This window comes from Indicator indicator, chromosome 11 (assembly GCF_027791375.1).
Source record: "Indicator indicator isolate 239-I01 chromosome 11, UM_Iind_1.1, whole genome shotgun sequence".
NCBI lineage: Eukaryota > Metazoa > Chordata > Aves > Piciformes > Indicatoridae > Indicator > Indicator indicator.
In genome coordinates, this window is record NC_072020.1 from 17,703,912 (window position 1) to 17,717,709 (window position 13,798).

General features: G+C 44.5%; 1 protein-coding gene across 1 annotated transcript in view; it reads right to left on the reverse strand.

Annotated features, from left to right (window-relative positions):
- CDK6 (cyclin dependent kinase 6) overlaps nucleotides 1-13,798 on the reverse strand; it is a 112,875-nt gene that overhangs the window by 6,028 nt on the left and 93,049 nt on the right. The window contains exon 5 of the mRNA XM_054384958.1: nucleotides 1,275-1,325. Coding sequence (XP_054240933.1) covers nucleotides 1,275-1,325 — 51 coding nt within the window. The remainder of the gene's footprint in view (nucleotides 1-1,274; nucleotides 1,326-13,798) is intronic.

Here is a 13,798-nt window from a genome sequence, read left to right on the forward strand (position 1 = left end):
TTTCCCTATCTATTTCCTAAATGATTCTATTTCTTATTTCATCTGGATACCTGCAGCCCCTCCATGTCAAAAGGGCAGACAAAGGTGCAGAGGAAATAGGTGTTTATTCTCTGGGGTGGAGACCAGCCCTGTGAGGTTTTGATTTCCTAACTATGACATCTACACCAGACATTAAATTTACATGGTCCTTTAAATACAGAAACATTGCTTACTCTGAAAAGCTTTCACAAGAAAACATGACATAATTCCACTTAATTATCATATGGGTAATATCAATAATTATTTTTTTGGGTTTTAACTAAGACCATATTTTGAAAGAGAATTATTATGCTTCATAGAGTTTAGAACTTCCCCAACTCTGATGTATCTGAAGAAGAAAACCACAAACTCCTAGAACTGTAAAAAGGTTTTAAAATAAAGCCAATTAGTCGGTCATCCTCCGTGGCACTCGGTGACAGGACAAGAGGTAATGGGCACAAACTTGAACATAAGAAGTTCCATCTGAACATGAGGAGGACCTTCTTTACTCTGAGGGTGGCAGAACACTGGAACAGGCTGTCCAGAGAGGTGGTGGAGTCTCCATCTCTGGAGGCTTTCAAAACCCAACTGGATGCCCTCCTGTGCAACCAGCTCTAGGTGAACCTGGTCTGGCAGGGGGGTTGGACTGAATGATCTCCAGAGGTCCTTTCCAACCTCACCATTCTGTGATCCTGTGATCTCTGATACAGCTCATGCTGATACTTCTTCTGCTCTCACATTCTGACCAAAGTATGGACTATAATAATTTTAACAGGCTACACAGAATGCTTTCAAAGGTAAAGCATTTTCTTACATGCAGCAATCTTTTGTGCAGGGAAGCTGTTGGTAATCGTCTTAGAGAGCTCAGTTTAATAAAGATTTTAAAGTATTCTGGTCATGTTTCCTGAAATTCACAAGGAAATCACTGAAAAATAAACCCTCTGTGTTTGTCTCTTTAGGAACAGCACGAATGGTACCTGCACAATACGCTTAAGAGATTTCAAAAGCCCAAAGCAGAAGTCTCTCCTCACTTTCTGCTGATGGCTGTTAGTTCTGCAGAGCTCTGTTCCATGCTGTTTCCTCCTCCCACTCTGACAAGGAATATACAGAAATATCACGTTGCACAGGGCAGCAATAGGAAATGTGTTCAAGGAGTACTTTGTTCTAGTCACCCTATTGCACAAAAACGTGGCAAAGAAACCTCAGTGTCTCAGTGTTGAACAGATAGTGACAGCATGCAACAAGTTGGTACTTACTCAAAGATTTTTCCTAGCTGATCAACATCTGAATTTCCACGGAAGAGTGGTCTGAAAGAAGAAGGGAAGGTTGTTAGGATACAACATGCTTTCATTACTGTGAGTTTACATTTGTCATTGACAGCTGCCAACAGAGAGTGAAAAGGTGTTATGGTTGGGTTTTTTGGAGACTTCACTTCTTCTTCTGCCTCCAGATTTTATCCAGTCTGGGAGTGCACCTCTCAAATTTCTACCAAAAGTGATAAAAAGATGGATAGATGAGATGTCTTTTGAATATGCTATTTTTGAAAATGTAATTGTGGCCTTCAACATGAAGGTCCTGTGTGACCTGCCCTAGGTGATCCTGCTCTGGCAGGGGGGTTGGACTCAATGATCTCTGGAGGCCCATTCAATCCCTAACATTCTGTGATTCTGTGATTCCACCATGGCCATTAAACCATCAAAATATCATTAACAAATCAGTTTTCACTATACCTCAACATCATACCTCAACACTTTTTTCATCCAGACAAAACCAAAGTGGTTGTCATGCAATTCATTACAACATAATAAAATTACAGATGAATTATTATGGATTAAAAAAAAATCAAAATGAAATTTCTTGTATGTTGTATATTGGAAATGTGCTCCTAGGTTGAAGGAGTTGACAATGGATTTATGAAGGTCTGTAAGGAATGGGGTGTGAAATGGTACAGAATTTACCTTCAAGGAGAGGATTACTTCTGCTGCATAAAAATATGTTCAGGGAAGAAACAAATTAATAGGCTGAATGTCCAAAGGCTTTCAGAGAAAACAGTTATTAAAAATACTGTGAGAGAGTGGTGCACACCTTTTGTGGAGCCACCAAGATGCTGAGGGGCCTGGAGCATGAGGAAAGGCTGAGAGCTGGGGCTGTTTAGCCTGGAGAAAAGCAGCCTGAGGGGGGATCTTCTCAGTACTGATCAACAGCTAAGGGGTGGGTGTCAGGAGGATGGAGCCAGACTCTTATCAGTTGTGTCCAGTGACAGGAAAATGAGCAATAGATACAAGCTGGAACACAAGAGGTTCCATGTAAACACAAGGAAAAAATTCTTCCCTTTGAGAGTGGCAGAGCAGTGGAGCAGGCTGCCCAGAGTGGTTGTGGAAGCCTTTCTGGGAGGTGTTCAAACCCACCTGGACATGGTGATGTTTGGTTTGCTCTGGGTGATCCTGCTCTAGCAGAGGGGGTTGGACTAGATGATCTCCAGAGACCTCTGGATGCTGTTATACTCAGCTGTAGTCCTTCCCCTCTCATTGCCCATATTCAGGATCTGGATCTCCTTTTACTAACCATGAGTTCATCCTGAAAACCAGCACTTTACACCTTGACACTCAGCCAATAGAGATCCGTGTCACTGCCTATCTTGAGTTCACACCCAACACAGCAAGCAGCCCCAGAGCACCGTGACATCTCAGTCAGACATACTCACCTCTGCACAACTCTGTGCCACTACAAAGAGCAGAGCAATGACTGGAGGACATGCTGACCATTATTGATGAAGTAAACATGCATTTTGGCTCCTTTGTGCTTGCTGCCACTCAGGTCATCTTCTATCAACTTACAGTGCTAGCTGCTTTGTGCAGGAACATTAAGAGAACAATTTCCTCAAGCCCAACGGGAAACCATACAACATCAGACTGAAACCCTGTTACCTGTCATCCATAAAGAGCTTCACTTATTTTAATTTCAAATAAATCATAAATAGTAACATGTGCTGCCTCCCATGTACATGTTATTTACTAACTGCAGCCTCTTTGATGAGACCACTTCAACTCATACTTAGAGGTTAAGCTTTAAGGTATCCAGCAATATTGTCTTCTACAAAACAACCCAAAGCTTAGCTTCACTGAGATGGGAGCCTCTGCTTCTGCTGCAAGCTTTGAGCCTGATTTTCCAAATGGTCAGTAGCTACAATCCCAGGATTGTTCGTGGCAGCGGATACTCCATGGCAGAGAATCAGAAATGATGGGGATTGAAAGGGAACCTTGGGAATCATCTAGTCCAACTTCCCTGGGAGAGCAGGTTTCCCTAGATCAGGTTACACAAGAACATGTCCAGGCAGGTTTGGAATCTCTCCAAAGAAGAAGACACCACAATCTCTCTGGGCAGCCTGGGCCAGGGCCCAGCGGTCTCAAAGTAAAGAAGTTTTTCCTTACATTTAAGTGAAACCTCCTGGTTCTAGTTCATGCATGTTGCCTCCTGTCCTGTAACTGGACACCACTGAGAAGAGCTCAGTCCCATTCTCTTTCCTCCCACCCTTTAGCTCTTGCTAAGCATTGATCAGATCCTTCTCGGACTGCTCTTCTCCAGGCTAAACAGCCCCAGGGCTCCCAGCCTCTCCTTGTCAGAGGTGTTCCAGTCTCCTCTGCATCTTTCTGAGCTCTGTTGGACTCTCTCCAGTAGTTCCCTGTCTCTTGAACTGGGGAGCCCAGAACTGGACACAATATTCCAGGTGTGACCTCACCGGGGCAGAGTAGAGGAAGAGAAGAACCTCCCTTGATCTGCTGGCTACACAACAGAAGATCCTCCAAAATCAGGCAATATGTCAACCTTAGACATTTTCTTGACTGACTGCTTAGAATTACTAACAGACAGTTTCTTGAATGTTTCCTTGTGGCTCCAGCACTGGAACACCAGGACAAAAATCCCCACAATCCAGGAACCCTCTCCATGCAAATGAGAAGTTGATCTAACGTTTCAAAACGTCTGCTGAGCCTCGTGTTCTGGTGAAGGCTTGGCACAGCCAGCCCTGCTCTCACATCACCTTAGGCAGTGTCATGCCAAAACAAGTCTAATTCTTGGGATTTTTAAGGCAGGTTTTTCCCATCCTTTCTGCTTTTTCAAATCTACTAAGGGCTGAAGCAAGAATTTAAATTCTTCTGAATCTGAAATTACCCACCACAAAGTGACCTTCCAGGGGACTTTGGTGTTTCACCGTAATGAAGTGTTATTAATTCACCTCTCAGCCTTCAATCCATCCCACCATCCCGACTACAACAGGAAGCCAACTCCAGCTCAGGCACCTCTAATGGAATGAGATCTGCCTGATGAATTTTGGCTAGAGGTTCAATTGGAATGTTGGACGGATGACTAGGGAAGTAGATCTACTCAACCAGCAGCCACATGAAGAGCACATCTCACCTCTTGGCACTGGCTGCTCTTCAGGAACCACTGCCCAGCACTGCAAGTCCAGTACACATTAAAACCTTTCACCTCCAGCTGATTGGTTTTTCAGTTCTATTCTTAACGGTGGACACCAGCTCTCCCAGCACCACTGAACTGGGAGCATACCCAGCAGCAACAGAGATGTAAAATTTCATAGAAACATTAAGGCTGGAAATGATGTCTAAGATCATCAAGTCCAATCATCAACCCAACACAACCACGCCCACTAAAGTATGTCCTGAAGTGCCATGTCTGCACATTTTTAACACATATGGGGACTCTACCACCTTCCTGAGGAGCCTGTTCCAGGCTTTGAGAATCCTTTCAGTCAAGAAGTTTCTTCTCATGTCCAACCTAAACCAAGCCTGGTGTAACTTGAGGCCTTTTCCTCTTCTCCTATCACTTGTTACTAGGGAGAAAAGACCAAAACCCACCTGGCTCCAATCTTGTTTCAGGAAGTTGTAGAAAGCCAGGTGGTCTCTCCTGATCCTCCTCTTCTCCAGACTAAACAACCCCATTTCCCTCAGCTGCTCCTCACCAGCCCTGTTCTCCAGAGCCTTCAACAGCTTTGTTGTACTTTTCTGGACCTGCCTCAGCAACTCAGTGTCTTTCTTGTAGTGAATGTCCTGAAACTGAACCCAGGACTCAAGGTGTGGCCTCCTCAGTGCAGATTCCAGGGACACACCACAGCACAATCCCTGCCCTGCTCCTGCTAGCCACACTATTGCTGATCCAGACCAGGATGCTGGTGGCTTTCTTGGCCATCTGGCCACACCCTGGCTCATCTCCAGCTGCTGTCACCCAGCACCCCCAGGCCTTTCTTTGTTGGGCAGTTTCCAGGCACTCTGCCCCAAGCCTGGAGCATTCATGGAGTTGTTCACCTTTGTTCTTGGTACCTTTTACTTGACTGACTCATGCCCTCACCCCCTGAGGTTTATTTATGCAAGCCAAATCCAGAGATGTTAACTTGGGTATACTTTCTCCTCTCTGTGATGCTAATCTGTGTGAGACTGAGTGAATGTCTGATTTCTGAGAATTCCTCCTTTTTCTCTCAGGAGAGGCCTGGAGCTAGGTTTCTCTCCTGTGGCAGAATAGATGAGTCTGTCCTCTGACTTCAAAGAACTCCTAAAGTCTTGTATAGCTTTATCTCAGGAAGGAGGCATATTACAGTGGAGGAAAAGGCTACCCATGGGAACACAGTTGCCTTTTGAGTGCTTCCTTGATCCTCTCAGTTCTCCCTGTCTTTGCTTGCTACAAAATCCATGTTTTGAGGGCTTCAACACCATTCCTGTTACAAAACATCCACTTGAGCAGGGTAGAAGATGGGATGGAAAGACTTACTGTGCACCTAAGACATTTAATTTCCCTATTTATTTACTGAAGAAGTCCCAGATGTTGTTGAATCCCTATGATTTCCTATTTCAGATGGTTGTTGCTTCATCGATTTTTTTTTAGGGAGAGGGGAGGAGGGAAAAGTTACAGGGAGTCTGCAGATGTGCATCTTGTTTGACTGCTGTTCCCCCATGATTAAGGGACTGGAGCACCTGAGACGTGAGGAAAGGCTGAGGAATCTGGGACTGTTTAACCTGGGATTGTTTAGCCTGGAGAACACTTAGGAGGGATGTTATTAATATATAGAAATACCTGAAGGAAGGGCACAAAGCGGATGGAGCCAGGCTCCAGGCCCAGTGACAGGACAGGAGGCAGTGGACGCCAAGAGAAGATTCCCTCTGAACGTAAGGAAACACTATTTTACTGTGAGGGTGACTCAGCACCAGCACAGGTTCCCCAAAGAGGTTGTGGCATCTCCCACCTTGGAGATATTCAAAAGCCATCTGGACGCAGTCCAAGGCAATCAATTCTAGGTGGCCCTGACTGAGGAGAGAGGTTGGACTGGATGATCTCCAGAGGTGCCTTCCAACCTCAACCCTTCTGTGATTCTGTGATAACACAGAAATAAACCCACAGATCACAACGTGAGGCTGCAATGCAAAACACCACAAATCCTGAAACAGTTACCATCTACTTGGAGTTTAGAAGAACTTGCACCCCCAGTCTTCTGGGGAAAGGCTCTCATGCTTACATGCAGCTGAACAAATCCAGTTTCACCATTCAACAACTTCAGGCTCTTTTCTCTTGTCCCAGGGTGCATCCCCAGCTCATATTGTTGTTTCACAATGAATTTCACCTTCACTGAATACTCTGTCTGAGCTGGATATTGGTGTCTGAGAGGCTGCCTTCTTTATTTTATAGCCACTGTGTGTCATGTCTGTACTACTCAGTAAAAACTGAGTAAAAAAAACATTTCCTAAGCAAGTCCCCATGAAAGAAAATTCCTGTGCTGCAACTCCACCAACATGCCAGAGCAATTCTAAAAGCATTGTATACAATGACAGCCAAGAGATAAATGAGCTTCAACTGGAAACTACCCACACTACTTCTAGGCTTTACTTGCAGCCTTTGGTCTCCACAGCAAAGAGGCTCTGTAAATTTTCATTACAAAAGTTAGAATTGTCATCAAGTTTGGAATTTGTCAGTGATGTGGACAGTGCCATCAAGTGCACCCTCAGCAAATTTGCTGTGTGGTGTGCTGGACTCACTTGAGGGCAGGGATGGCAAACAGAAGGTTCTAGACAGGCTTGAGAAATGGGTCAGTGACAGCTGCATGAGGCTTAACAAGTCAAAGTGCAAGGTCCTGCATCTGGGTTGAGCCAATTTCAGGCACAAATCCAAGCTGGGTGCAGAGTTGGGTTGAGAGCATCTCTGAAGAAAGAGACTTGGGGGTGTTGATTGATGAGAAGATCCCCCAGCCAGCAGTGCCCTCATGCAGCCCAGAAGGCAGCTGTGTGCTGGCCTGGGCTGCATCCAGAGGAGGGTGGCCAGCAGGGCAAGAAAGTGGATTCTGCCCCTTTCCTCTGATCTGCTGAGACCCCACCTCCAATCCTGCCTCCAGTCCTGGTGTCTCCAGCAGAAGAAGGAAATAGAGCTGTTGGAGTGAGTCCAGAGGAGGCCACAAAGATGAACCAAGGGCTGTAACACCACTGCCATGAGGACAGGCTGAGGGAGCTGGGGTTGTTCAACCTGCAGAAGAGAAGACTCCAGGGGACCTTAGAGCTGCCTTCCAGTACCTGAAGGGATCCCACAAGAAGGCTGCAGAGGGACTTTTCCTGAGGGTGTCTAGAGACAGGACAAAGGAGAAAGGTTTGGTGCTGAGGCAGAGCAGGGTTAGACTGGATGTGAGGAAGAAGTTCTTCAGTAGGAGTGTGGTGAGACTCTGGAACAGGCTGCCCAGGGAGGCTGTGGCTGCGTCCTCCCTGGGGGTGTTCAAGGCCAGGCTGGATGAGGCCTTGAGCAGCTGAGTCTAGTTGAGAGGTGTCTCTCCCCATGGCTGGGAGGTTGGAGTAGATGAGCTCTGAGGTCCCTTCCAACCTGAGCCATTTCATGAGTCTGATATTGCTGTAGTCTATCCTGCAGTGAACACATGCACTGAAGTGCAGGAAAAGATTTCTGCAGGTTCCTTGGTAGTGGCTGACATTTTGAACCAACTGTTGACATTCTGACTGGAAACTTTCATTTTTTAATATTGAGTTATTAAACTATGAGTAAAATGGATACATGGAATGAAGATCAGGTGAAGAAAAACAGTATTGAAGAGATAAAAAAGGTCTAAAAATTATCTATCCAGACAAATTCTATTACAAAGCTATGGTGACAGTTCTAGAGCTGACAAAGCAAGTGTCTCCAAGGCTAGTAAATACTTCTATCTTCCCAGATACGTAAGAAAGAACTTCCAGAATATCCATATGGCTTCTTTCTGCTAGACCATTTGCTCAGTGTAGTGACAAAAGCAGTTGGGAATCCCATCTTCTTCCTTGTTATCACAGAAAAACAATAATCTGATTCAATAACCAGGAATTTGGGGGTTGGACTAGATGACCTTTGGAGGTCCCTTCTAACCCAGACCGTTCTATGATTCTAAGACTTCAATATATACAATATCCTCAGTGAAAAGTCCACACATAGGTAGGGAAGTCATACAGGAACTCCCTAAAGTGAAAAGAGCAGCATGGGTGGAAAAGGTACAGCTTGCTTTCTGGCCTCAGTCTGGTTGAAGAGATGGCAAAGAGGACTGCTGGGAAGAAGAGCAGTGAATCAGAAATAGCAGCTGCTGCTTTGAAGGCATCAGACAAGACAGGGAAGGTGTTGAAAGTCCATGGCAATTTGACATAGCAGAGACAAAAATGTGAAGTCCTGCGTCTGGGGAAGAACAACCCCATGGATCAGTAGAGGTTGGAGGCTGATCTGTTGGAGAGCAGTTTTGGTGAGAAGGACCTGGGATTCCTGGTGGACAACAGGATGACCATGAGCCAGCAATGTGCCCTCATGGCCAAGAAGGCCAAGGACATCTGGGAGGGACAGAGCACTGTAACAGGCTGCCCAGAGAGGTGGTGGAGTCTCCATCTCTGGAGTCATTCAAAAGCCACCTAGACATGTTCCTGTATGGCCTTCTCTAGGTGACCTTGCCTTGGTAGGGGGGTTGGACTGAATGATCTCCAGAGATCCTTTACAACCCCCCACCATTCTGTAACTGTGAAAAAAACACATCAGTCATAAAAGGAATTTTAGAAGGTGGTAAAGTTGTAGTAGTTAAGTGTAGGAGTTTGTATGTCACTGTGTATAAGAGCAACAAGGTGTCTGTGAAGGAACTAAAAAAGCCAAGCAACATTAGCCAAGGAATCCTGCCTCATGCCAGTGGAAAACTGCCAAGCTCCATAGTCTGTGACTCAGAGATATATTTAAATGATGGGGTTGGCTTCTTTTGGTTTATCTTACAAAATGTGAAGAGCTGGCAAACAATTTTGTCAGATTCTTTGTTAGGAAGAAAATATTTTCATCTTTAGAATAAAAACCAAACAAGACCTTACACCAGCATTACAAGGTGACTTAGAAATAGCATGAGCTGGACTGTCCTATGGAAACCTTGATTCAGAGGGATTATTTCTGAGCTCACTCCTCACTCTTGTTCTCATCAGTTTCTTTTTTGATGGATCTTCTAGACAAGTATGTCCTACAAGCATGAAAAGAGAAACTAAGGCATGATAAAAGGAAAAAAAATACTTATCACTGTTTAGGGATGGAGATCATTTGCCCTTCTGATGGGTAAAATCAATATGGTGCAGTAAGAACACTTTATCCTGAAAACAGGCCACAAATTCAACATTGCAGGCTCTGGACAGTTACCCACTTCCAGTCACAAGGGACTTGCCTCAGCTGTTGTGCAATTCCAAGTTCTCATTTGAAACCTAACAGTTTTTGTACTTCTCCCTCTCTTTTCACTTTAATAATATCTTTGTGTGGGTGGCTGCCAGACACAGCATAGGAAGAAGTTACTTCATGTAGAGCTTGATCACAACTGGCTCAAAACTTGTAAGAAACTTCTCCTACATAGAGGAAAAAAAGCCCTGACACAGATAAACATTATATGGGTGAAGAAATGCTGACAAAAAGCAGAGCAGCCATCTTGAGTTTCTCCTTTTTAGTCTTTAACAGTCCAACTTGTGGACTCCAAATCTTTCAATCCTCAAGCAGAGCGGCACCACAGTCATCAATAACCTTGTAAGATCATTTGGGCCATGCCAGCAGTAAACTATTATTAGAATCAACTCGATGACCTCTGGTGGTCCTTTTCCAACCCCTACCATTCAGTGAATCAGATTGAATGCATCAAAAGAACTGCAAGAATTATTATTTATATATGTATATTTATTTATATTATTTATATCTGGAATATTTATTTATATTATTTATATCTGGATTTTTCATGTCCCTGGGTCAACAGAAGCAGATAAAGGAAAACAGGCAGCTTCTGAAAAACTATTGCAATCTTGCAGTCCTGGAGTGTGTTGAATTTGCTCCCCATTGCTATCTAAAATGAAGCAAACAAACTCTAAAATTCAGAAGTATATCCTGACATCTCCCTCCCACCCCTCCCCAATGCTGTTTCCTAAGAAACATATGGAATTGCTGCCTGAAATGAGAAAGTAAGGTGCTTTCTGACCTCCTTGTAGATACAAGTCAACAAGGTTTAGATTGGATATGGGAAGAAACTTCTTGACTGAAAGGGTTCTCAAAGCCTGAAATAGGCTGTCCAGAGAGGTGGCTGAATCCCCATCCCTGGAGGTGTTTCAAAGAGGCAGAGATGTGGTGCTGAGAGACATGGTTTAGTCCCAGAATTAGCAGAGTTAGAGAATGGTTGGACTTTCTTTCCTGCAAGAATGGTCAGCATTGGAACAGGCTGCCCAGGGAGGTGGTGGAGTCAGCATCATAGGAGGTGTACAGGAAACATGTGGACATGGCACTCTGGGACATGGTTGAAGGTTGAACTCGATGATCTTAGAGGTCTTTTCTAACCAAAACAGTTACCTGATTCTATGATCCCTTTGCATGCAGAGGTGAAAGGGAAATGTGACTAGAAGGGAAACCAGAGGCACTGTGTACAGCTTTGCAACCAGAGCAGGCTCAGCACTGTGTAGATTGAGTTGTTGATTAAAATTACAGCAAAAAAAGGTAAGAGAAAGAGCATGAGAGAAAATACGAACATCTGCAAGGCTTCCCTAGCAACTGCGCAAGGGAAGAATTTTTTTTTCTGGATGGTTAACATTTGCTTGACAGCTTTTATGTCAGCTTTGTGTTTCAAGGTCCCAGGTGGCCTTGGAGCAGAATGAGGGGCCTTGTCCACCACCACTGACATAAAAGGGAGCTTTTTCACAGACATCGGTGACCCCAGGATCAAGCCATGTGAGATCTGGTTTCATGACCTCTTATAAGAGAAAGAAAGGTGCTTCACCTGAAGGAAAGAAATATATATAAACTCCTGAGAGTAAGGTAAGTTCAGATGTCACCTTTGACCAGAATCTGCTCTAACATGGGCAGATCTCATCTATTCCTGCTTCAGCATTCATCATTCAACACTACTTTTTGAAGTGGAAGAGCCTTCATATGTTGAATGTCCTTCATTTACTGCCTCAGCATGCATGTCACAGTCCTCTTATCTGTGGACATTTGCTTCTCCAGAAGATTTGTAAGTTTGTTTCACCAGAGCTTTAAGAGTGATTGTCTCAGCTCATGGAGCAGGACATAAAAGTGGTATTTTGAAAACTGTCCCAACATTTGAAGCAAGTTCTGGAAATGTCCACACAACTGACCTTGGAGAAAGGGGAAGGAAAAAAAATGTGTATCTCTGCTCAGAGTGGAAGAAGGAGCATTGCTCTTGTTTGGACTGACAGTTCTATCAGCAATGTGAGCTGTCAAACACCCCTCCCCACCACTGCACAGGGTTAAATGATATCTGTCTTCTCAGCCAGATGGTTGAAGTTTAATGATGGAACTGCATTTTTACAGCTCCTGGTGTGACAAATCCAATGTGGTGGCACAGTTCTCTGTATTCTCTTCCTCTCATGACTCCATTTCATATCCCTTTTCCCAGAATCACAGAATTGCTTTAGCTGGAAAAGGCCTTTAAGATCGAGTTATTGGACATTAGGAATAAGTTCTTTACTATGAGGGTGGTGGACCACTGCAACAGGTTGCCCAGGGAGGTGGTGGAAGCCCCATCCTCAGAGATATTCAAAGTCAGGCTGGATGTGGCTCTGAGCAGCCTGATCTAGTTGGGGATGTCCCTGCTTACTGCAGAGGAGTTGGACTAGGTGACCTGTGGAGGTCCCTTCCAACCCAAACCATTCTGCGATTCAACAATTCCAACCATAAACTGAATATGCACTCTTAAACCTTCCATGCTTCTTTGCTCTTGTTCAGTTTAAGGGTAAGCATCATGTCTAACACTGGCACTTCTCAGGATTTATCAACATCTTATCACCATCTATAAATATCTGAGGAGTGGGTGTCAAGATGATGGTGCCAGGCTCTTTGCAATGGTGCCCACTGATATGACAAGGAACAGCGGGTAAGACATTACAAGCTAAGAGAGGGAATCCTCAAGTTTCCTCCCCAACTGGGCTTGAGCTGCTCCTGTGTGGTACTGAGCAGATGTTTTGATCTCTGCTCACTTCTGCTGCCCCATATTAGGTGTTAGTGGCACCTGTTGCATTAAGCCTCTCTAATTTTCAGATAACCTTGAAACATCAGAAGAACTGCCACCTTCCACCCATAACTAAAATGTCTCATCACCTTCAGCTGTAAGAAAACACTCTTGCGTCAGAAAAAAGATCTCTGCAAGGGGATTACAACCCTCCAGACAAGAAAGGCAGGGAAACCATCTCAGTACTAACCAGAAAACTGTTACGTGAGCAGCAGTGAAATTTCAGCTTCAACCTTGTGCACCAGCTGCTGAGTCTGGGTGTCAAAAGACATGAAAGAGGATTAGAAGGATGGTGTGAAGAAAATACTTTAATTTGTAGCAGCTGCGCTGGCTTACAGTGAATTAATAAACACCTGCAGAAGAACTTGAGATAAGCACTGAAGGTCACAAGTATGTCTAGCAAGCATGCAAGGAAAAGTGATACAATTTTCAAAGGCCAGTTACTGCAGCTTTTCCCTCAGCAATGGTTTGTCCCGTCCAATTCTCTCTGGTACTCAGGCTGGAGAAGCTGCAAGATTTCCCTTCACTGGCCCAGGACAGTGCACAGTAACCTTAGTTCATCTATTGAGAGCTCTCTGGTTTCTTATCTTGTTCAGCTATTAGTGATTTCCCAGGAAATCTTTTATTTGATTCCTGACCAAAAGAAGGAGTAAGTGAACTTCTTCTATTAAAGAGACAAAACAAAGCAGAACTTCCAGGTGATGCCACTGCTCAGATGCCACCTCTTCCATGCAGCTGCAGTATTAACACTGAATGTTGTAGATTTGTGTGTTCAAAGCTTCCCAAATAAATTTTGTGACAACTTTTATGCTGTTATTTCTTCCTTGCCATTACTGAGCCATAGCCCTGCTCCTGTGTTGTCTGTGGCACAACTCTATAAAGATGCTGAGGGGACTGGAACATCTCTCTTATGAAGAAAGGCTGAGGGATTTGGGGCTTTTTAGCCTGCAGAAGAGAAGACTGAGGGGGGATCTCATCAATGCTGAGCCATACTTAAAGGGTGCGTGTCAGGAGGATGGGACCAGGCTCTTTTCAGTGGTGCCCAGTGACAAGACAAGGGTTAATGGGCACAAACTTGAACATAAGAAGTTCCATCTAAAGATGAAGAGGAATTTCTTTACTTTGAGGGTGACAGAGCACTGGAACAGGCTGCCTAGAGAGGTGGTAGAGTCTCTCTCTGGAGTCATGCAAAACCTGCCTGGACGTGTTGGCTTTTGACATTATTTTAATGGGCAGAGCATA